General features: G+C 34.7%; 2 protein-coding genes across 2 annotated transcripts; one reads left to right on the top strand and one right to left on the bottom strand.

Annotated features, from left to right (window-relative positions):
* Position 1: 1 nt before the first annotated feature.
* LOC108212334 (protein Rf1, mitochondrial) lies at positions 2-11,577 on the bottom strand. Its single transcript, XM_064089837.1, has 4 exons — positions 9,577-11,577; positions 6,525-6,674; positions 779-3,231; positions 2-141 (listed from the first exon to the last, which is right to left on the bottom strand). The coding sequence occupies exons 1-3, from the start codon at positions 11,342-11,344 to the stop codon at positions 1,484-1,486; spliced, it is 3,666 nt and encodes a 1,221-aa protein (XP_063945907.1). The 5' UTR covers positions 11,345-11,577; the 3' UTR covers positions 2-141; positions 779-1,483.
* Positions 4,683-7,738, top strand: LOC108214577 (uncharacterized). The gene is made up of 5 exons (XM_064090463.1): positions 4,683-4,818; positions 5,467-5,623; positions 5,739-5,846; positions 7,100-7,174; positions 7,261-7,738. The coding sequence occupies exons 2-5, from the start codon at positions 5,490-5,492 to the stop codon at positions 7,490-7,492; spliced, it is 549 nt and encodes a 182-aa protein (XP_063946533.1). The 5' UTR covers positions 4,683-4,818; positions 5,467-5,489; the 3' UTR covers positions 7,493-7,738.
* Positions 11,578-24,041: the final 12,464 nt, after the last annotated feature.

Raw genomic sequence — 24,041 nt, forward strand, 5'->3', positions numbered from 1 at the left:
AAAAGTAAAATTCTCCATCATTTTTTAAGGGCGTATAGAATAAAATGCCTAGAGAAATATCATTTGCTATGCAAGAAATGATACGCATCTATAGTAAATCTCTTGGCCTTGGTTCTGCAGATTGTATTGCTTCCTACATCTCTGCACATCATAAAGAATGAGTAAATAGTCGTACATATTTGAACTTCTGAATTTGAAACAATTCCGGTTATTCATTATTGATGTGCAACAGCAAATATTTGCTAATTATAAAGCAATTAAGCTTTATATTGCTAAATACTCACATAAATTATGAAACTATGACTTTAAGCTGCAGATACCTTCTTACTAAAGATAGATATGTGTGCAACAATGAAAATGCAAAGAATGTTTATCTGGAAAACTTTTCGCTGTTAGTTTTTCATGCCAAGAAGAATGATTTTATTACTTTCATTTATTTATTCTGAATACTATCAACTTGGCTTTTCTAGACTAATACATATTTTTTTTATAATTATTCCTAAAAGATAGGATTTCCAATAATTATAACTACTAACTATTCTTCTGATATTTTGAACTAGTTTTACCAATCCTACTAACAAATAACTAACAATTTAGATAATATAAACATTGACAAAACAATTCAAAGCTATTTAAATTATTCTCAAAACCTATGTGCAATGTACTTATTATTTTGAACACATTGAACAACTGGGGTTTAGATAAAAGTAATGATCGCGAATGACATACACACACTACAGATGTGCTTATTCAAAAAACATAATTTTATTGAACATACCTTTCTAGATATTTTGGAAACCAAAGTATAAATCACCATAGCCTGCTCACTGCTGATTTGTTCCTCTTCACCTCCATAAAATCTAACAAGTCGAGTCGTATTTCGGTTATATATAACACAAACACATAGAAAAACGGCCGATGGATGGAGGCAAAGAATCAGTTGTATTTTTCAGCCTTAGTCGATAGAACCCAGTCGGCTGTTGGAATTACGGAAAATTCTATCATCTAGAACATACTCCTACTTAATCATATCCAGAAAGCGGAATTTTGTCCTGAAAATCCTACTTGGAACATACTACTGAATCACAGCCATGAAAGTAGGATCTTGTCCTTTAGGACATCAGTTTCCTTAAGAAATCTATCAGACATGTAAAATTCAAATCTGTCTCCCTCCAAAAATCCTTGGACTGCAACATCGTAAGTAGCAGGATTTGACAAGCAGCCACCATTTTCCATTTAAAAGAGACACTCTTTCACTTCCTCAAATTTGACCCGTTCTTAATACCATCACTTGACGTATTCTATTACCATAGAACAATACTTGGTTATAAGCAAAATAAAAGTTAAGCCACGCAAAACTGCCACAACTAAGCTGATTCACCACTTGCTGATAAAGTTCAAGAATACTATGGATCTATCTAACATTTTATACAAATTCGGTCCCATGAAAACATATGATTTAAAAGTCGAAGAATCAGGTCCTTCAGCCTGGAGCAAAGTTTTGAATCATATCCATCAGAGTGGAATCTTGTCCTTCAGCCGGCAATTGGTGCAGTAACAATTCAAAAGTTGTAGAATCAGGTGCGAAACCCTTTTCGACCATTTCCTTTAGAATTGTAACAGCCTCGACACATTTATTTCCTTTGAAGAATCCTTGGGCAATAACATTGTAGGTTACACTATTTGGCAAACAACCATCCTCTTCCATTTTCACAAGATACTCTTTTGCTTCTTTAAATTGCTTGTTCAAACAAAGACCATTTATTAGTACAGTATATGTATGAGCATTAGGCTTCACACCTTTCGAGGGAAGGTCGTCGAAAATTGCCTGAGCCGTATCGAAATCCCCATGCTTGCTAGTACCATCAATGATGATAGTATAACATTTGATATCAGATAGTCCCCTGTTCTCCAACATATGAAGTAATGACATCGCCTCATCAATGTGGTGATTTTTGCACAGTCCATCCAGTAATATTTTGTAGGTACACGTATCTGGCATGATTTCCTTTGCTTGCATCTCGTTATAGAGTTCAAGAGCCAATGTGCATTTACCTGTTTGATATAAAGAATCCATAAGAGTGTTGTATGTCACGACGTCAGGCTTTACTCCTTTCGATTGCATGAACCGAAACAAATGCAATGCCTGATCTACTTTCTTGCTCTTGCAAAACCCATTAATCAAGCTGTTATACGTAAAATTATTTGGGACAACATTATTATCATTCATGTCACTGAACCAATCCATTGCTTTATCCATTTTCTGTTGTAAACAATAACCATCGATCATTGTACTGTAGGTAACAACATTAGGATTTATACCTCTTGCAGTGATGCGATGAAACATGAATTCCGCATCTTCCATTTTACCTTCCTTACAATATGCATCCACTAATATATTATAAGTGTACAAATCCGGAGAGATTCCCGAGGCACCCATTTCTTCAAATTTTTTCTTAACATCAACCCACCGCCCTAAAATACACAATCCTCGAATCAACGAGCTATATGTAAAAACATCCGGTACTATACCATTCCCAATCATTTCAGAGAAAAGCTCCAACGCGTTATCAACCAGTCTTTCTTTGCACAAACTATCAATGATCGTATCATAAATTATAGCATCTGCTTTACAATTAACCTTTTCCATCAATCTGAACAAACAAATAGCTCTATCAGTATGCCCAGTTTTGCATAACCCGTCTATAACTGTACCGAACATAATTACATCAGGTTTACAAACTTTCTCCCTGATTATCTTTCTAAACAAGTTAACTGCATCCGGGGTCCTATCAGCTAAAGCAAGCCCTCTTATTAGCACAGTGAATGTAGTCAAACCGGGGGTAAAACCGCGCTTAAAGAAGCTACCAATGAGGGAAAAAGCAAAACCAGGTAAATTCAAATGACAATAACACTTGATAGCAATGGTCATTGTATAATGATTAACAGGAAGCCCCAAGAAACACATTTTCTTGAATAGTACAAGGACAGAATCATAATGGTTCATCTTTGCGACGTAATCGAGCAATCTAGTGAAGTGATAAACGGAGGGAACAGGGTGTCTCAGGAGCATTACATCAAACAGTTTGAAGGCATCATCGAGGTTATGAATATTTTCAAATGAAATGTGTGGGGGCGAATGGGGTTTGGAGGAATAGTAAAAATATTGAAGATGGGATGTTTTTTTACGCATGAAACTTGAATAAACATGCTTCATCGTCTTCTGTAACACTTAGAGCATCTCCAGCACCTTCCCTACATGGTGTCCTAAGCTATTAATATAAGGAATATGACATAAAACACAACTCCAGCAGAGTCCTAGCCATCCCTTAAAAAGTTAGGATGCCCACTTCATTCCTATTTTTAAGGATTGTGGAACCATTCCTCATACTATTTTAAATAATAAAATATTCACTTCTCTCCTTTTTTTTCCTCTTTCCCTCCTTTCTCTCTCCTACTTACAAGTTGAATATAATATTATAATAATAACAGGGAATAGAAATAGGGAATGTTGTTGGAGTTCCCATTCAATAAAATGTAGTAATCCTTTAAACATTAAATATTTTATTATATATTTAGGGAACATGTTAAGACTCTGCTGGAGATGCTCTTATAAAATTGAGGTATGTTCTGGTATCTTTCCGTACTCAAGACTCAAGAGACCAAAAAATCCACATCTGACATAGTGACATATAAATCCTCACTGCAATAGTGCAAGTTACTTTTGGAGTATAATAACAGACATATTTGGGCCCTTTGGGTTAGACATAGTATGGGTTAGTTTAAAAGAAATGATTTCGTGCTTAAACTAAAGAAGTGGAGTAGAAGCGAAAAGTAAATAAGTTAATAAACTGTTTGGAAAAGAAGTATAAGTTGTGAGAGAGAGAAACTAACATTCTCAGCTTCTTAAAAGTGCTTCTACTTATTTACACAAACGGGTCAAGAGAAGTAGAAGCCAGAAGCAACTGCAGCTTCTGCGAAACAAACGGACCCAATATGTATCTCTCCGTATAAATATGGATAATTGAAATCTTGGAGGATTTTATGTTAAATTAAACCAAATTAAAATATTGATAAACATTTTTAAAAATTTCTCTTAAAATGATAGCTATTATGTAATTATAGAAAGTGTAAATCGAACTTAATGTACAAAATAAGTATTTCTTGAAAATTAATTAAAAAATTAAAATTTAATTAATTCGAAGAGTTATAATATTAATTAATCAGTGATAAATCGTATCGTGATTATTCGCCGATTTTTGAAAAATGAGTACAAGTGGTATATTGGTATCTCGTTCTGTCAGGAGGAAAGATGATGGCGTGCTTTGATACTCATGCAGTAATAATCACTAACTCCGTCTCGGTCAATAGTATATATCGGCCAATAGTATATATTGGAGAATGAGAATGCGACATAAATTTTAGTACTTCAATAATGTATAGTTCTGCATTTTATTTTTAAGATTTTCATTTTTTGTGTAAAAATATAATATTTATATAATTTTTTTAAAAATAAGTTATAAAATTATATTTTATAAGAGTCTTAAAATACGTGTCGAGCGGTGAAAAAAACCATACACGATTCACTGAATTTCTTTTGAAAAAAAGTTAAGAATTTATGCGTTTGCAAATTTATATATTTGGGCCAACTCAAGCCTCTTAAAAATTTCATTTGATTTTAATTCTGGCCCGATGCCGTCCGTATCAAAACCAAGCCCATTATCGGTTTATTTGTAGAGCTTCACAAACACAGTTGAAAAACACACTGTATGCGCGCTTTCTCGTGCCCTAATCTAAATCAAAGTTCTCCAGGTTGAGGTAATATCCAATTTTTATTTTTCATTTGATTTGATATTGCTAGTGCTCCTTCTTGATGGGTATTTAAAAGAGTGATTTCTAGAGTCCAGACATTGAAAATTTTAAACTTTTAACTTAAATGAAGCAAGAATTTGAGTTTTCGTGCCAAGTGTTTGATCAAAGTCCTCACAGAAATATAATCTCAAGCATCTGTTTTGACTTGATGGGTTATTTACTAGCTTCTGTGTCGCTTCATTCCAATTTTTTGCTTGAACTTTTCATTTATTCGTGCCTCTCTTATCTAGACCGGTTTCGTTAAGGTCAGAACTGGATACTAGAACATAGCCTTTGTAAATCTTAATATGTTTTTTAACGATAAAATCTATGCTTTGGATATATTGGCCTGGACTGTTCTTATGTACCAATTAAGTTCAGTTTAGGCTGTTCTAAAAATTACGGTTATATGAATCATCACATGATATTGTCAGCTATATGTTTGTTGCATTTGAATCGGGAGTATATTGACAATAATGTAAAAGCGACAACATGTTGTGTAGTTGAGTCGGGTAGTAATTCTTCCAATTAGCAGAATAAATCATGGCTTGCTCCAGTTAAGTTTCTTGCTAATTCAGGGTGTTATAAGCACTTCTCTCTTTTTTCTGTTCGTAGATTCAGAAGTTGATAGTTGAAGCATGAGGAAGTTAAAATTTCATGAGAAGAAATTGCTGAAGAAAGTTAATTTTTTGGATTGGAAGAGAGAAGGTGGTCATCGTGAAACCCATGTCACGCAACGTTACCATCTTACTGCACGAGATGATTATAAGAAGTATTGCATCCCCTCACTTTAATACTGTATATATGTGAATTTCATGTAAATATGCCATGATCTGATTCTTTTTAAAAATTCTCTAGTTGGTTGAATCTTTTTGCTAATTGTATAGGTACAATAGCATATGTAGAATGGTGCAAAAGCTGGTGAATATATTGAAACAGATGGACCAAAGGGACCCAGAACGTATTCAGATGACAGCCTCCCTTTTGGAGAAGTTGTGAGTTTTGTTCTTCTAACTTTTTGCTGAAGATATTTTGTTGTATATGACTGTATTAAAATGTATGTTCATGTATATATGTGTTCTATAGGGAAACAATGGATCACCCCATGCCTAAACCAGACTAAATCTAGTATGCTTTCTATTAACAGATTGACTTTGGTCATTATATAAAACATTATATTTTAGTATTGTATATGCTGTACTGGGCATAGTCAGAAATATATATATATATATATATATATAGAGAGAGAGAGAGAGAGAGTGTCATACTCCACTACAAACCTCCTTATTCTAGGAACTAAAAACCCAGCTGGAACATCACTAATTTCTAAAGAATATATCACTAAATTCTCCCACAATCCCATCTTCTCCTTCAACCCTGCCTCCACCTTCACTTCCAGCAACTTCATGCCTCCACTCCATCCATGTCTGCCTCAACCGTATCTACAACCAACGAATCCAACCCACCTCCACCTTCTCCTTCTTCATTTCTCCTCCTCAACCACCTCCACTTGCGTCACCACCACCTCCGTCATCTGCACCTTCATCTTCCCCGCTTTACTGCCAATTTTAGAGACTCAATTATGTCAGCAACTACCAAACAGAGCACCATGTTGAATCTGCTGAAATTGTTGCTCCATTAACTACTTCCATGTCCACCACATTCATCTCAACCCCGCCCTCCTCCTCCACCACCACCACCACCACCACCACCACCACCACCACCACCACCACCGTCACCACCACCAAAATCAAGTACAAGAACAGATTTGCAGATTTTCCCCAATTTTTGGAAGTTTTCACCAACTTTTGCAACACAAATCACTAAATTGTATTGAGAATATCACTAAATTAAATTGGTTTTTAGTTTTTGCGGAGCCTTGGCGAGGCCCTAGCGGGCTCGGGGTGGATTGAGTGGGGGCGAGGGTGGCCCCTAGATGGATGATGATATATAGAGGGTGGGTGATGACATATAGGGGGTGAGTGATGTCATTTAGGTATAGTTTCTCTTGGCTTGTAATTTTAGTTTTTATTTTAGTTGTTTGTATTTGAGCAATTGCATATATATATATATATGTGTGTATGTATGTATTATATGATAGTGATCAAATATAAACCAGTTAATGTCTATATTTTCTTATAATTTATATAATTATATGAGGAATCTCTTTGGTTTTTTCCAGAATTCTTTTGTAGATTTTGTTTCTTGATTTTTTCGGATCTAACATAATACATCTCTGTTATTGTAGGTATAATATGGGTGTTATACCATCCAGAAAAGATTTAAATTTATGCAAGAACCTGTCTGTCTCCTCATTTTGTCGGTTAGTAGCTTGTCTCCATATTACAGTTGATGAGTCCTATAATATGGTATGTTTTAATGCGAAACTCCCCGTGTCTTAATTGGCAGCCGTAGGCTCTCAACCATTTTGGTACGGTTAAAGTTTGCTGAACATCTTAAAGAAGCTATTACATATATAGAGCAGGGCCATGTCCGAGTGGGTCCAGAGACAGTGACAGATCCAGCATTTCTTGTAACTAGAAATATGGAAGACTTTGTTACCTGGGTGGATACTTCCAAGATAAGGAGAAAAGTGCAGGAATACAATGGGCAGCTTGATGATTATGATGCGATGAACTGAATTGTTCAGAATAATTTATATTAGCAACTATCGCTTCGGGAATTTTTTTATTAGTGACCTTTATTAGCTCGTTATGGTTGAACTAAATTTTGTTTTCCAATTTCTATGAGCATTGAAATATGTTGTAGCTCGTGCATTGGGAACATTGTTTACCAAACATTTATCACTTACAATCCTGTGGCATAACGAGTTTAGAATGCTATGTTTGACTTTCATTAGTTGGATGATGAAAGCATGTTAAGTGTATTTGTGTGTGTTTTACATCATTCTTGCAATATTGTTATATTGTTGAGAAAATAATTTCAACTGACTTCTTAAACACCCGAGTTGAAGGTCTTTCATACCCAAGGGGGAGGTGGGTATGAGCCTACGAGGGAGAGGTATGAGGAATGAACTTTGTTTAAACTATTATATCTATTTTACCGATTCCATGTAAAATTTAATACAAATATAAATCAATGAATCAGAATTACCCTCACTGATGAAGATGATGGATCGGGCACTGCAAGGTACTCTTCTGGACTTCTTATATTGTTGAAAATATTCTGGAGCTCAAAACAGCTGTTAATATTTTGTTATCTTCCCTCGAATGCAGGAGAGGGAGGGAATTTAAAGTTGTATTCAGATTAGCTTCACCTGCCGACTTGCACCACTTGGAAATGTTTTTGAAGGGGAGGCAGGTTGATGCGCCCCAAGATTGAAGAATGGATTTGTTGTTGAGATAGCCAGGGTTCGCCTACTGCAAATTTATTTTTTGAACTAAAACTAAGCCCAGTTGTCCAGGGACCGTGAGCAAGCAGAGGTCCTGCCCTCTCCTATTTTACATCTCAATTACAAAATAAATCCCCTGTTTTACAAAACAAACCCTTAATCAAATATACAAACCCAACCGTCCGTATTATAAATTATATTAAGAAATCATGATTAGAAGATCAAACAAGGGGAATTTTAGATATACCGCAATAAGGAGAACTTATATTCTGTCCCCATGAGTTTGAAATTATGAATACGTTTCTAGAAATGTCGTGATTGTTTGCACATGAATCCGACTTGTTACCTGTCGACCTAAGTTTGAATTATTGCTATTGTTTACCTAATAAGTATAATTGTCGGTGGTCACCTAGTTGGCTGGGTAAAGGTTATACCTTCTTTATATCTAAGATCCTTGTCTGGCAAGTGCGAAACCGAGTTAATCGGTGAAAACACGGAATAAAGATTAATCACATATTTAATCAATTCAACGAATTATGAAACACCGATTAATCTGTGATCACCGTTTCTAGAACAGAGGAGATTATTATATAGTAATAATAGCACGTTTATTCAAGGAATAAGAATGCATTGTAATCTCAATAAAGCTAGCAATACGTGTTTTTAAGTATGAAGAGTGTTATCTAAGAATAACGTATACGAATAATTAAAATAAACGCAATGTATTTAGTGTGGTTTTTTAGCAGCAAAAGATATTTAGAAAATTATAATCAATAAAAAATAAAAAATATACTACCAGTTTTCATTAGAATTTCAAACGGATCTTTGATATCGCTGAAGTGATAATTATATTGTTATTTAAATAATGCGGATAATTGAGGAATGGGGATACTATCTATATAAAACAATGTGACAAAATAACTAAAATAAAATGACGTATATTTTTGTTATTTTAGTTTTTCGAACAACATAATTGCACAACACACATAGTTGGGCAGATGGTAAAATTATAATAATAACTGAGATAAAGGCACCGATAGTATGACTCCATAAATTTCCAAAATGATTTGCTGTAAATTGTATAAATCCCACCAAAAAATATTCTGTCTGTCGTCCTCCTGTAAAATCCTCTCACTAAATCAGAACTAAATAACTATGTTGCAGTGCATCATGAAATTTTATAATGTATCTCAGAAAGGCACAACGTTAAACTTAAGATGAAATTAGTATATTGCAGTCTTGCAATTGGGAAAAATTCTCTAAAGTACATTCTGGTTTACAAATGAAACAGTTGTTATGATGATTCAAGTAGCCTCTGCATATGCCCACTACCAAAAATATCTTCTTTTTGCGCTATATCTAAAACTCATTTCAACTACTAGAACTAGAGACAATTGTATCACCTGGAGCAAAGTTTTGAATCATATCCATCAGAGTGGAATCTTGTCCTTCAGCCGGCAATTGGTGCAGTAACAATTCAAAAGTCGAAGAATCAGGTCTAAAACCCTTTTCGACCATTTCCTTCAGAATTGTAACAGCCTCGACACATTTATTTCCTTTGAAAAATCCTTGGGCAATAACATTGTAGGTGACACTATTTGGCAAGCAACCATCCTCTTCCATTTTCACAAGATACTCTTTGGCTTCTTTAAATTGCTTGTTCAAACAAAGACCATTTATTAGTACAGTATATGTATGAACACTAGGCTTCACACCTTTCGAGGGAAGGTCGTCGAAAATTGCCCGAGCCGTATCGAAATCCCCGGACTTGCTAGTACCATCAATGATGATAGTATAACATTTGATGTCAGATAGTCCCTTGTTCTCCAACATATGAAGTAATGACATCGCCTCATCAATGTGGTGATTTTTGCACAGTCCATCCAGTAATGTTGTGTAAGTCCACATATCTGGCATGATTGCCCTTGCTTGCATCTCATTATAGAGTTCAAGAGCTAATGCACATTTACCCAATCGATATGACAAATCCATAAGACTGTTGTAAGTTATAACGTCAGGCTTTACTCCTTTTATTGGCATTAACCGCAACAATTGCAATGCCTGATCCAGTTTCTTGCAGCTGCAATAACCGTTAATCAAGCTGTTATACGTAACAGTATTTGGGAAAACATTATTAATATTCATGTCACTGTACAACTTCATAGCTTTATCCATTTTCCTTTGTAAACAATATCCATCAATCAGTGCAGTGTAGGCTACAACATTAGGATTTATACCTCTCGCGATCATGCTACGGAAGACAAATTCAGCATCTTCCGTTCGACCTTCTTTACAATATGCATCCACTAATATGGTATAAGTGTACAGATTTGGACAGATTCCTGAGGCACCCATTTCTTCAATTTTTTTCATTAACTCATCCCACCGCCTTAAACTACATAATCCCCTTATCAACGAGTTATACGTGACAACATCTGGTACAATCCCTTTTCCAATCATTTCAGAGAAAAGATCCTGCGCATCATCAATAAGTCTATCTTTGCACAAACTATCAATGATAGTATTATAAATTATAGAATGTGCTTTACAGTTAACCTGTTCCATCAACTTAAACAAACGAACAGCTCTCATAGTCTGTCCAGCTTTACATAACCCACCTATAACCGTACTAAACATAACTTTATCCGGTTTGCAATGCTTCTCCCTAATTAACTTGCGAAACAAGTTAACAGCATCCAGGGTCCTATCCGCTAACGCAAGCCCTTTTATAAGTACAGTAAACGTAGGCAAAGTGGGTGCAAAGCCGCGCTTAAAGAAGCTACCAAACACGGAAAAAGCAAAGCCAGGCAAACTCAAATGAAAATAACAGTTGATAGCTATGGTCATCGTGTAATGATTAACAGGAATCCCCAAGAAACACATTTTTTTGAATAGTACAAGAACAGAGTCATGGTGGTTCATCTTTGCGACGCTATCGAGTAATCTAGTGAAGTGATAAACGGAGGGAACAGGGGTTGTGTGGAGCATTTGATCAAACACGTGGAAGGCGTTATCAATGCTCTGAACATTTTCAAATGAAATGTAAGGAGGCAAATGGGGTTTGGAGCAGTAGTGAACATGGGGAAGATGAGAATGAGGTGGTGTTTTGCTTATCAAGTTTAAATAAACATGTCTTATCATCTTCAACACCACTGATTGCTTCTGTGGTTAGGCCATCTCCGATGCAAGCAAGCCCGCCCAAGTATAACTATGCATGCGTTTGGTAATAAACTCGATTCAGGAAATCAGAATTTCAAATCATGTATCAGTATTTGGGAATATGGAGGGAGTTATTAAGTACGTATACAACATAAGTCATTATATGATCAAATTTTTTAGTTTACGCAAAATTCTCTGCATTCACGTTAGGAAAATCCTTGTGCTAACCTAATTTATGAATATATATGCTTAAAAGTATCAAAATTTTTTAGTTGCTTAATTAACACATGAGAATACATCCATAATATCTTTCTTGAATTATTAATAAAATAACTATGTTTTGATATAATATACACATTTTTTTTATGTCATTTTTATATACACAATTTTTTTATCCAAGAATACACATATACATATAATTTCGGGGAAATTATATCAAATTAATCTGAGATTTCTGTTTTTCTTGATCCAAAGAAATGAATAGTAGCTCAATGTTTTTTCGAACAAGTACAACTGCTATAAACTACTTATTATGTGTCTAAGTTTATATCTTGTTATTTTTTGCGATAAATTACTCATTACGTGTCTAAGTTTTTATTTTGTTGATTTTTTGCGATTAATTACTTATTATGTATCTAAGTTTTTATTTTGTTGATTTTTTGCGATTAATCTGATCATACTTTGATTAAAATTTATATATATTACAAAATTAAATATATATTAATAGAAACTACATTAACTTATTTTTAAAATATATTTTTAAGGTTGATGTCAGTTTCTCAGATTTATACCCCGTATTGCCATGTATTGCTGAATACAAACATCGCTAGTTATTATATATCACTAGCTTTTCTTGTCCGCGCTCCGCGCACGGGTGTCTAGATATTGTAGTTGTTTGTTTTTTTGTGGCGTTGGGAAATAATTTTTATGATTAAGAACAGAAAATCAAACCATCAAATAATCCAAAATTTAAAATTAAATTAAATTGAATAAAACGTCATTTAAAATCAACATAGTCCGGATGAAAAACTCATAGTCTTATATATAAAGGATTTGAGCATATTCTCAAATACTTTATTACATTATTGTTTCATAAAAATCTAAATATTGTAGTACGATTATTCAGCTATCTCGAAGATATTATAATCAGAGATCTAGCAGTAATACATATTTATCACGATTAAGCTTAGAACGACATAAAAACTTTATAAATTATTCTCGTATTGTTTTGAAATCAAATATACAATTATATGATTCCGTGTGAATGATGAGCAAATTAAATAAATATCTATGTCTCACTGCTATATACCGCACTCAAACTTGGATTAACATAGACTGATGCAGTAATTCATCAAGATTACTGGTGTTTCTAAATCGTCTTGATAAATATGAATCGCAGATATAACTTGATATTTAAAGGCTGATGCAGTAATTCATCAAGATATTTCACAGGAATATAATTTGCAAATATTGTGATATACTAAAATGGAAGATTACACATGGATTAGCAAACTTCGTTTAAAAAAACCAGATGAATTTACTTCGTCCATGATATGAAAACATCAGATTTACCACCCATTATTTCTTCATGCATCATATTTGTATTACTCTTGCAATTCTCATTTTGAGCAAGTGCAAGTTGGACCGTAAGCTCCGACTCCGGAGGTACTTGAAGAAACAATTTCACAACCAGGTGGTTTAGTATCCTTCCGTAGTCTTCATTTCTTCAATGAGAGTATAGACGAATTTTTCCATCCTTCATATCGATTATCAGCCAACAAATTTAGACATGTTGTTCCATGTATTGGTCAGACTATATAGTTTGTATTTCATCAAGCATTCAAAGTTGACGGTTAAAAAACACCGATTAGTTATCTCAATTAAATACAAATGCTATAATGTATGTATATATTTTAAGGGATAGTCAACGTAGAATTATAATTGATTCACTTCACTTGACTTAAATATAATCTTTCTAAAAATATGTATAATATGTCTTTTATTAAAAATATATAAAGATTTCATCTCTACACTTCATTTGATTAATAGTTAAATAAAATAAAAACGTCTTTAATGGAGAACTAAACTAATTATATCATTGCTTATTATATATTTTACATAAATGAATAAGATATTAAATCAATAAATTAGAATCACGGATTATAATTTATATACTGAGATTTCAAACCGCATTAAAATTTATAACGGATAACCTATACTTAATTGAATCTAAATGTTTCCTAAATTTAAGAGATACACTATATTTAAATATACATGGAATTATATTATGGAGTGAAAAAATACTATATTTGTTTGAAATTATAACAAAAGGTCTTAATTTGAAACGCACAAATTAAATAAAAAAGTATTTTAGTAATTAATGTCAAAATCAGTGGAAACAACTAATATATTTAAAGTACTACATTATCCACAGCTAAAATTTTGAAGTGAAAAAGGACTCCATTAATTTGAAATTATTAAAAAAAGTCTAGATTTGAAAATTGAATATAGTGAATATGGAAACAACTATATATTATACAAAAAAGGATTAATGCAAAAATCATTCAAAATCAATATTTTGATTACTTTTCCCTATTTACATATAACAACAGGCTAGATTCATGTATATGGACGGAAATTGCGTCATATTCATTCTCGGTGGTTCTTGACAAACAATAATGACCCACGGTAAGATGTAAACAAAAAGTCTAGATAAATAAGCAGATGTTGAGGAAAAGTGAATATAAATCTTCACACGATGAACATCCGATAGTGACCTGGACGAATCATCTATATTCAGCAGCTGCAAGAAAAACTCAATAACAAAAAGTGTCTCAATAAATGCATTATTTGACATATATGCATCATAATCACTATCAATACGAATGGAAATTATGCAAAAATAATGTAAAAAAAATTAATTACAAATTATGAAATCAATTAAAATCGTGAGGACGGATTTCTCCGCTTTTCTTTGTAGCAAACTATCAAACACGTTAAATACAAAATCATGTGCTGATTATGATACCTGCAGCGTTCAAACAACAAACTTCAGAACCCGTACACCAATAATAGAATGAACAAATATACACAATGGAGCAAATATTGTAAATTAAGCTAGAAATAGTGCAGACCTATTTCACGACCAATTGTGTTATTCTCTTTTTGACTTCGAGACGTCATCCGACCGAGGACACAAATCAGTTCGAAAGCCAAGCAAGAAAACATACCCGTCACGATTAGAGGCATGGAAGAAAGAATGATTTCGAATGTGAAATTCAAATATTTTGCTGTGATCTGATAAGAATATCATATGCAAATAAGTAGCAAAACTTACATCTGAACTAGGGGTGTTCACCGGACCGCCCACACCGCACAAACCGCCCACACCGCACCGAACCGCACCACAAAATGCGGTTTTAAATTTTTGTGGTGCGGTTGCGGGTTGAATTTTTTACAAACCGCGCGGTGCGGTGCGGGTTGTGGTTTGAGATTTAGGTATCGCGGTTCAAACCGCACCGCACCACATATAATATATATATATTATAATATTTATATAATATAATATAATATATGTATATATAATATTTATATCATATATTTATTTTGGCCCATATTTCAGATTAGCCCAGCCCAACAATAGTGTAACCTAATATTAACCCTACGACTCTCATCTCTTCACAGTTCATTTGACATGTACTTGTTTTTATATACCACTGTAATAGCTCCTGCCACTGTCTAGTATGCCAAATATGAAGCTGCTTTTGAGTTTGTAATTGACTATTTGTAATGTGATTTTACACTCGGATGTTGATTTGGCCACTCAATGAAGAGACGAATTATTTAGTGACTTCTAAATTTTATTGTAATTTTTAATTTTTAATTTTTTTATAATTTTAAAAGTAAAATTGTTAGACCGCACAAACCGCATAAACCGCACTGCACCGCACCGCATTTATGCGGTGTGGTTTACGTGGTTTTTGATTTACGCGGTGCGGTCGCGGTTTAAGTTTTTAACCAAACCGCATATGCGGGTTGGTCTGCGGTTTTAGGAAAAAACCGCACCACCCGCACCGCGAACACCCCTAATCTGAACTGACGTCGTGATTAGTGGCACGATGCAAGGAAGCGTGATTAATGCTATTTTGAAATTATGATCTTGATATGATGATCGTGAAATAAAATTGAATGTGCTCTCAGATCCAATTTCCGATCCTCAAAGATATTATTTTTCAAACAAATTTAAAAAAATTCAAAACAATTAAATATCAATTAAATGCTGCTTCACAACATATTACCATTACGACGCTATGTTACTGCTCTGGTATATAATTTTGAACTAATTTCATATTTATTTTAAAACGAAAAATTAGAGAGTAAAACATATATAATGACACATCTCATATTTTTTTATATATAAGAATTACTTTATTAAAACTGAAAAAAATAAAATAATGAAGAAAACAATAACACATAAATAAATTTAACAAAACAATAGTCAAATCATAATTTTTAATAGTATAACATATTTAATCGTGCATTAATACCTTATTCTTTTTTATATAATCTCATGAAAATATTTTAACTATACTTTATTTTTAAATATTTTAAGAAAAGACGATTAGCAGTTTAAGAAGTTTTCACCTTTCCAATCTATTGAATTTTTGATGCAATATCATACAAAAAAATCTTTTAAGTGCTTAGGAAGTCTTTACAAATTTCATCCGAAAAAAATAAGAAGCTAACGATTACAATTAAAAATAGGTAAATGTACGAAAATATACATGTAGATGTGAAATAATTTAAATGTATAAAGATAAGAAAAATATTTTTTGAATTTTTTAAATATATTTTAATTATAAATATTTTAAGAAAAGGAGATTAGCAATTTAAGAGATAATTCAATTTTTAATTTTTAATTTTTCATGCAACATCGTACAATAAAGTCTTCGGAGTGCTTGGAAGTCTTCCCATATTTAATCAGAGAGACATTGAAGGTAATTAATTACAATTATAGATACGCAAATATATGGATATTTACACATACATATGAAATCAATTAAAAGAATCAAAATTAGTAATGTAAAGTCTGTTATAATTAGTAAACTTCCCGTGCAAGTTATTGTTATTATTTAACTAACATAGAGCTTGAAACCATACTTAGAGAGGAGGAGAAAAATAAAAAAGATTAGAGGATGAATTTGAATTTGAATTTTTAAAATAGATGATAAGAAATGATTTGATTTTGAAAAAAAATTATGCTTTACATATTAGTTAAGACAATTAAAAACGAAAGCTGGAATGATTGCTTAATTTATGGGATTGCGTGGTATACTTGACATAAATAATTTATGTGATGATAATTTAAAGTACTCAATGAGCTGGCTTTTATGACTTGGCATTTCTAGAATAGGAAGCAGAAATCAAGGCTGAAAATATGAGATTACATATTTAAAGTGTAATATCCCGACAGAATTTTAATTAGGTAAAATAAATTTATGTGCTCATATTATTACAATATTTGATTAAAGTATTAAATAAGTCTTGTCTTGTGTATTGTTGCATCTTTTACTAGACAAATCTAGTAGGAAGGAGAATTTCTGTTGTCTTGAAAATAAAATTTGTAGTAAGGCTTTTCTTATAGAGCAAGTATGATAGTTAGTATTACATCTTCTCGATGTGGGACTAAATAGTTATAAACTAAAAGCTGCATGAGCTTCCAAGTCCAGTTGTTTTAAGTAGCAGGTTGGTCCTAAGTCACTTTATATAGAGAAATAAGGTTATCAATGTTTTAACCTTTTCGATGTGGGATTCTCAAGAACTATAGGCAAAAGACATGATGCCTTTTTACTCCTAAAATGTTCACAGAAGACTTTTGTTTCACATCATTTCAATAGGGGAAAAAGTGAGTGCCCGAGTGTTTGTGAACACCCAAATGCTTCGCTTATATTTAAAATTTTGAACTTTAATTTTCAAGGTAGTTTCACTATTAAGCTTTCACTTGAGAGTAGTACCTGAACTCAACATAGAATTGAGATGGTGTAATTTTAAGCCCAAGTCCATTATATATAGACTTAATAAAGGATACTTTCTTAAACCCATCGATGTGGGACAAAGATGCCCAAAACCGAAAGTAATTTCTTGCTATAGCTGCGGAAAACCAGGTCATGTATCGAGGGACTGCCCACAGAAAGGAGTCAAACAAGAAGTTGAAACTAAAGGAAATAGGACTTCTACAACAAGACCTTTTCAGCAATCAGCCCCTAGGGCAGTGGCAAGAACCTACGCAATGACAACTCAGGATGCTGAAAAATCTCATGATGTTGTGTCAGGTATACTTCAACTTTGTTCTCAAGATATGCATGTTTTGTTTGATTCTGGATCAACTCATTCTTTTGTGGATTTGAAGTATGTGAATAAGTTGAATATTCCTGCGCAAAGTTTAGATAATGCATTACTAGTAAAACTCCCTAATGGTAGGAATTTGTTTGTGAACAAAGTTTATAAGGATTGCCCCCTTGTAATTAGCAGACATACTTTTCTAGTAGACTTGTTACCTTTAGAATTAAAGGATTTTGGAGTGATTTTGGGAATGGATTGGTTGACGAAGTATAAAGCCAATTTGGATTGTAGTAAAAAGCGGATATGTTTAAGGAGGCTAGATAAAAAGAAAGTTTATTTTAAAGGAGACAGGTCAGAAAAACCTAGTGTCATGATATCAGTTCTGAAAGCTTATAAGATGTTAAGAAAAGGATGTGAAGGATTTCTAGCTTATGTGATTGGTGAGGAGGAAGTTAAAAATAAACTTGAGAATACCCATGTGGTTGGAGAGTTTCTAGATGTTTTCCCGAGGATTTGCCAGGATTGCCACCCGAAAGAGAGGTTGAGTTTGGTATTGAATTGGTTCCGGAGGCACAACCAGTATCGAAAGCACCGTATAGGATGGCACCAACCGAGTTAGCGGAACTCAAGGTACAACTACAAGAGTTGTTGGATAAAAAGTATATTAGACCAAGTGTTTCTTCTTGGGGAGCACCAGTGTTATTTGTAAAGAAGAAGGATGGTTCTCTACGATTATGTATTGATTATAGAGAACTAAATAAGTTAACGGTAAAGAATAAATACCCACTTCCACGAATAGACGATCTTTTCGATCAATTACAAGGAGCCACTTACTTTTCGAAGATAGATTTGCGCTCAGGCTATCATCAGTTGAGAGTGAAGAAAGAAAGCATTCCATTGACGGCGTTTAGGACTCGATATGGTCATTATGAGTTTGTAGTGATGCCGTTTGGGGTGACAAATGCACCTGCGGTATTCATGGATTTGATGAATCGAGTGTTTAGGAATTATCTGGATAAGTTTGTGATTGTGTTTATCGATGATATTCTGATTTACTCGGAAACTGAGAAGGAACATGAAGAACATTTAAGGATAGTTTTAGAAACTTTGAGGAAAGAGCAGTTGTATGCTAAGTTTTCAAAATGTGAGTTTTGGTTAAGGAGAGTAAGTTTTCTTGGACATGTGGTTTCAGAAGAAGGGATTTCGGTTGTGTTATTTTACACCAACTATGAGAAAGATTGTAGAAGGGGGGGGTTGAATACAATCTTTTACAAATTTAAAAGATTCAAGAACAATACACTAAGAACACAATAAACAGAAAAACACCAAGTATTAAAAATACGGGTGGATTGAATGATCCACCCGTGAGATTTTATATAGAAGAATCTGTGGATTGTTTTACAATTCGCACAGCTGCTGGTTCATCACTCAAACAAGTTCTAACTCTCAGATTTTTCTCTCAAGTAATTTGAACAAGTTCAACTGATGCTACTAACTTGGTTATATACTCCAAGTTTTACAAAGCTTTTAGCTAGATTACAAAATGCACTCTAATCTAAAAACAATGCTGCACAACTTTGTCTTATGCATGCTTTCTGAGATGTCTTCATCTTTGACCATCATCTTGATTTGATCCAGATTGCACTGCATGAGATAAGTATGTTTCTGCTTCTTCTTTATTTTCCTAATTAGGCTTCCATGTCTATTTTAGTGTAATTCGATCCATGTGATTTGTCAGACTTAAGCTCTAGTCACTTTCAACTGCTCTTTGCTTCATCAGTTGAAGGTTCTGGTTGCTTTCAACTGCTATTGACTTTATCAGTTGAATGCCTGGCTCATCAGTTGAATGAATTACAAACTCCATCAGTTGAATGCTGTTCCAGTCTCATCAGTTGAATTCCTCAGCATTATCCGTTGAATACTTTGTCTTCAGTTGAATGCTTGATTTTCATCAGTTGAAACATCATCCAGTCTTCATCAGTTGAATAGTTACATCTCATCAGTTGAATATCCTTCACTTAGATAAAATTACATGGCATTGGATATTTACAATTAGCCATCCTATTCTACCCATCCGTTGATAATTCCCAAAGACAAGAAACATAACAATTACAACTGAAATTTGATAAAGGTTCTAAGTAAGACATGTTACAAAATGTTTATGTTATCATCAAAAATTATTGATTCCTAACAATCTCCCCCAATTTATGACTGGAGAAGATGCAGACATAAATTCTACACTTGATGATAACAAAAACATTAATAAAATAAAATGCAGAATTTAAATACAAGAGTTAGAAAAGATTACAGATGATTATGCTCCTCTAGACTGAGCAGTTACTTGTTCCTAGAAGATCTTCTTCTTCTGGACTTAAGTTTTTCTTCAAGAATATTGATTTGCTTCTGAAAGATCCTGTAGAACCATTCTTCATCACTATCTTGTCTGTTGAGCTTGGATTGGAGAGTCTTCAGAGTATTCAAGCTAGCAACCTTGAGTTGATCTTTAGGTCTGAAAAATCTCCTAACACCTTGATTGTCCCTAAATTCCATAACTGGAGTAGGTTCATGATGAATTTTCTTTCCAGTGTAGGGAATTTTCAGCCTTCTTTGTAGACTAGCATCTGAGTTCCATTCCTTCCTGATCTCAAGGATTCTCTTTAGTACCATTTGCTTTGCAGGTGGTGTAAATCCTCCAGTCCTCTTCATAGATCCATATATTTTTGTTAGAGAACTGAATCCCTCAGAATTCAGAACTCTGTGAAGAGGCCAGATGACATCACCCTTGTTTTTGTAAGAGAATACCAATCTTTCAGGTAACTTTGAAGTTGCTTCTATTCCTCTTACTTCTTGAAGATCATCCAGCTCCAGCTCCAACTCAGAAATTTCTTCAATGTTAGCAATGATCAGATAGTCATCAGGATTTTCAGGTTCTTTTGGAGGTTTAGGAGGGTTAGCCATCCTCTTAGCCACAGACTTGACCTTCTTCTTTGGCTTGGAAGATTCTTGGACAAGAAAAGCTGGAATTGGAATATCTTCCAAGTCAATTGGCTCCTCCTTTGGCATTATTGGCTCATCATGGAAGTTGACATCTGGATGTACTACTGTGGTATCCTTGATTGGAGAAGAAGGCTTTGAGATAGGCTTTTCTGGCACTTCTTCTCTTCTCTTGGCTGCCTCAGGCATCTTAGTTTTAGATTTGACTCTCTTTTTCTTTGGAGAAGATTCAAGAGGCAATCCTTTCTCATTTAAAAGCTCAGCTGTCAACTCCTCTTCCAGCTCAATAGCATACCTTTCATCCACCTCTATTTGGTTCAAAGAGAGTTGGGATTCAAACTCCTCTTTTTCACATTCTCTGGCCACCTCTTCAGCTTTTGCAAATGAGTAGTGAGGATGGCCAGTTCCAATAAACAGCTTCTGGCCTTCTCTGTGGATGATGGCAAAATGAGCTTTTAAGGCCACATCTGCACAATCTTTATAACTTTTGATTTCTTGGCCCAGAAGCTTGTATTCATTTTTGTCAGGCCTGGCTAGTGGAAAGTAGATTGAGCTTGAGTCTTTTCCAGGCCTGGAGTAACCACAATTGTTTGGAAACAGAATTGGCTTGAACTCATTCAAGAATGATGGCTCACCCTTTTCTGTCTTGGAGGGAATAACAATCTCAGGTGTAATTACCCTGAGAATTGTGGTTGTGGTTGGAAAAGAGATTTGAGCTGTGGTTGCTGTAGAAGATGTAGATGATTTCTTGCCCAGTTGAGCCACTCTCTTTGCAATGGAGTCCAATTCTTTCATCCTTTCAATCTTTTGCTTTTCCCTTTCAGTGTGGAAAGGAGGAGGAATTTGACTGATTAATTCTGCAGGAGTTGGTAATTCTTTCTCCCCCTTTTTGTTAGCAGCAAGTGTAAGGGATGGACTGGGAAGAGAAGCACCAGAGGCAAGAAGAAGATGTTGAAGGAGTCCAGTCTGAATTCTTTGATGCTGCAACATCTCATCCATTCTAGAGTTTAAGATATATACATTGCCTTCCAGAGCTTCTACTTGCTTTTCCAATTGCAGTTGTTTTTGCTCAGAACCAGAAAGAGCTGATTTGACCTGAGCTGGAAGCTTTTCATCAATTTGTTTGGTCAGATCAGTCTTAACAGAGGCAATGAGAGAATTGAGATGCTCTATCTCTTTCTGAAAGTGGAGGGATTGATATTTGTGAAGCTTGAGGTTTTCTAGAGCTTGACTGGCAATGGTGGCAGAGATGGCTTGAGAGGAAGATGAGCTTCCAGGTTGTGATTGAAGAAGAGTGGAGGCTTGCCTTTCCAGCTCCATGCTAACAACAATTGCATTTGCAGATTGCATGGAGAGCCATGAAGGTAGAGAAGTTGTAGGTTGTTCAACAAGGGATTCCTCAAGAGCATCATTGAGGTCTTCATCACTATCATCATAATGAAAATCATCTCCAGCATTGGCAGGCAGAGCTGTTAATGCCTCCTTTGCTCTAAGCATTGAAGATGTAGTGTGAATCAGATTGAGGTGCCTCTCAGCTGCTTGATTGTCCAATCTGGCAAAGTCTTGAATGGAGGACATCCCATGAGTAAAAGTCTCAGGGTCTAGTGAAACACCATCCAATATGGATCTGTATTCAGCTTGAAACTCTTGTTCACTAAACCCTTCATTGACACCTGCATTTCTCTCAATTTCTCTCTTTTCTTGCATCAAGGGCTCCCCTTGGCTCACCACACAACTCACCTCTCCCTCACTTACCCTTACTAAAGGGTCACTCTTATCCTCTCCTTTTTCCTGGCTAGAAGAAAATGCCAGACTCTCCACACCCTCTCCTTTTGCCAGCTCACTAGGCTGCCTCTCCACTCCATAGCTCACTCCACTCAATCCTAAAAGTGTTTGTGCTACCATGTGATCAACTGCTGTAGAAAGAGGTAAATTAATTGAAGTAGCAGCAGTTGTCAACTGATGAGAGACATCAGTTGAAACATGAGTAGAAGAGGCATTCAACTGATGAGCGCTGTTAAGCAGATCAGTTGAAGGACAAACACTTGTCAACTGATGAGGGAGATCAGTTGAAGAAAATGAAGAAATAGGTTTAGAAGCTGTGATAGTTGAGTCTGTGGTGATTGATTTTAAGGGAAAATCCACAGAACACACTGTCACAGAAGAAGGAAATGGAAGAGAAAGATCCAACAAATCATCAAAATGATGATGATCAATCTCAGATGGGGGCTTCTCCATGAAATCCAAAGATGGAGAATTTACAAGTGTGGTGTGAATTAATTCCACATCCACAGAAGAGGTTGGGGATTGTGTTTGAGGAGTAGAAATGGTAAGATCACAAATATGGGTGATTGGTTGAGATGAAGAGAGGGGCTGTGACTCCACATTTATTGGAGTCACATCAATCTGACTTTGAGAAGTTAAAGGCATAAAATCCAGAATGGATGCCTGTGTGTGTGCAGAGTGCTTCAGTTTTTCACTTCTCAGCTTCTTTCTCCCATAAGCTTTTATTGGTGAAGAAGTGGTGTCCCTCCCCCTTTTTGACTGTGTCCCTGGTTGAGGACTATTTTCAATAGCAACATCCTTTTGGGAGGATGCTGCTAGGGATGAGTTTAATTCCATATTAACATCTACAGTCTTTTGGGAGACTGCAGAGTGGCTTGGCTGGTTAACACACATCTCTCCATCCTTATTCTTAGGGCTTCTTTTATGTTCACCCTTTCCCTCCCCCTCACAACCTCCAATCACACTCCCCTCAGGTTTGTGTTTCTTGGATTTTACAACAGATGTCTTTTGGGAGGCATCTGAGGTTGGTTTAGAAGACTTGTTCTTAGAAGGTTTTGCCACTTGTGTGGACTGTTGATGGGCCTCTTCAACAGCCCTGATGGCAGAAAGCAAAGAAGGTGAGGGTTGAGAAAGAGTAGTAGGAAAGCCATGTACCTCTTTGTGCTTTCCAGCCTCCATTGTTGGCAGGTACACCACCTCCAAGGAAGGATATAAATTCATCCTAAAGAGGTCTTTAAAGACTCTCTTTTCCTGCACAAAACTGGGAAGCTTGGCTTCCTTGTTAGTAATAACTAGCTTATCATTGAGATGATTAGCTAGCATCATAAGAAATCTGACATAATAAATATTCCTAGGTCTATCAGTTTTATCACCTAGTTTCTCCCCAATTTCTTGGATCATCAAACCACCAAAGTTGAAATATTCATTAGTCAGGTACATGTAAAGCATTTGTAAAATCTGAGAAGTAAGAGCATTAAAATTACTGATTTTACCAGAAAATGCCTTAATAAAAGCATCACATAAATAACTCCATTCTCTCCTAAGACCCCTCCTTTCT

The sequence above is a fragment of the Daucus carota genome, chromosome 3 (assembly GCF_001625215.2).
Source record: "Daucus carota subsp. sativus chromosome 3, DH1 v3.0, whole genome shotgun sequence".
NCBI classification, from domain to species: Eukaryota; Viridiplantae; Streptophyta; class Magnoliopsida; order Apiales; family Apiaceae; genus Daucus; species Daucus carota.

Bases quoted from the DNA above. Each gene is read 5' to 3' on its own strand.
- LOC108214577 (XM_064090463.1), top strand. From the start codon at position 5,490: ATGAGGAAGTTAAAATTTCATGAGAAGAAATTGCTGAAGAAAGTTAAT. The intron at 5,624-5,738 runs GTATTGCATCCC...CTAATTGTATAG, and splicing joins GCACGAGATGATTATAAGAA to GTACAATAGCATATGTAGAA. The intron at 5,847-7,099 runs GTGAGTTTTGTT...CTGTTATTGTAG, and splicing joins GCCTCCCTTTTGGAGAAGTT to GTATAATATGGGTGTTATAC.
- LOC108212334 (XM_064089837.1), bottom strand. From the start codon at position 11,344: ATGATAAGACATGTTTATTTAAACTTGATAAGCAAAACACCACCTCAT. The intron at 6,675-9,576 runs GAAATGAGTTTT...AATACAATTTAG, and splicing joins TGTCTCTAGTTCTAGTAGTT to TGATTTGTGTTGCAAAAGTT. The intron at 3,232-6,524 runs GTTGAGATGAAT...AGATGCTCTAAG, and splicing joins TGGTGGAGGAGGAGGGCGGG to TGTTACAGAAGACGATGAAG.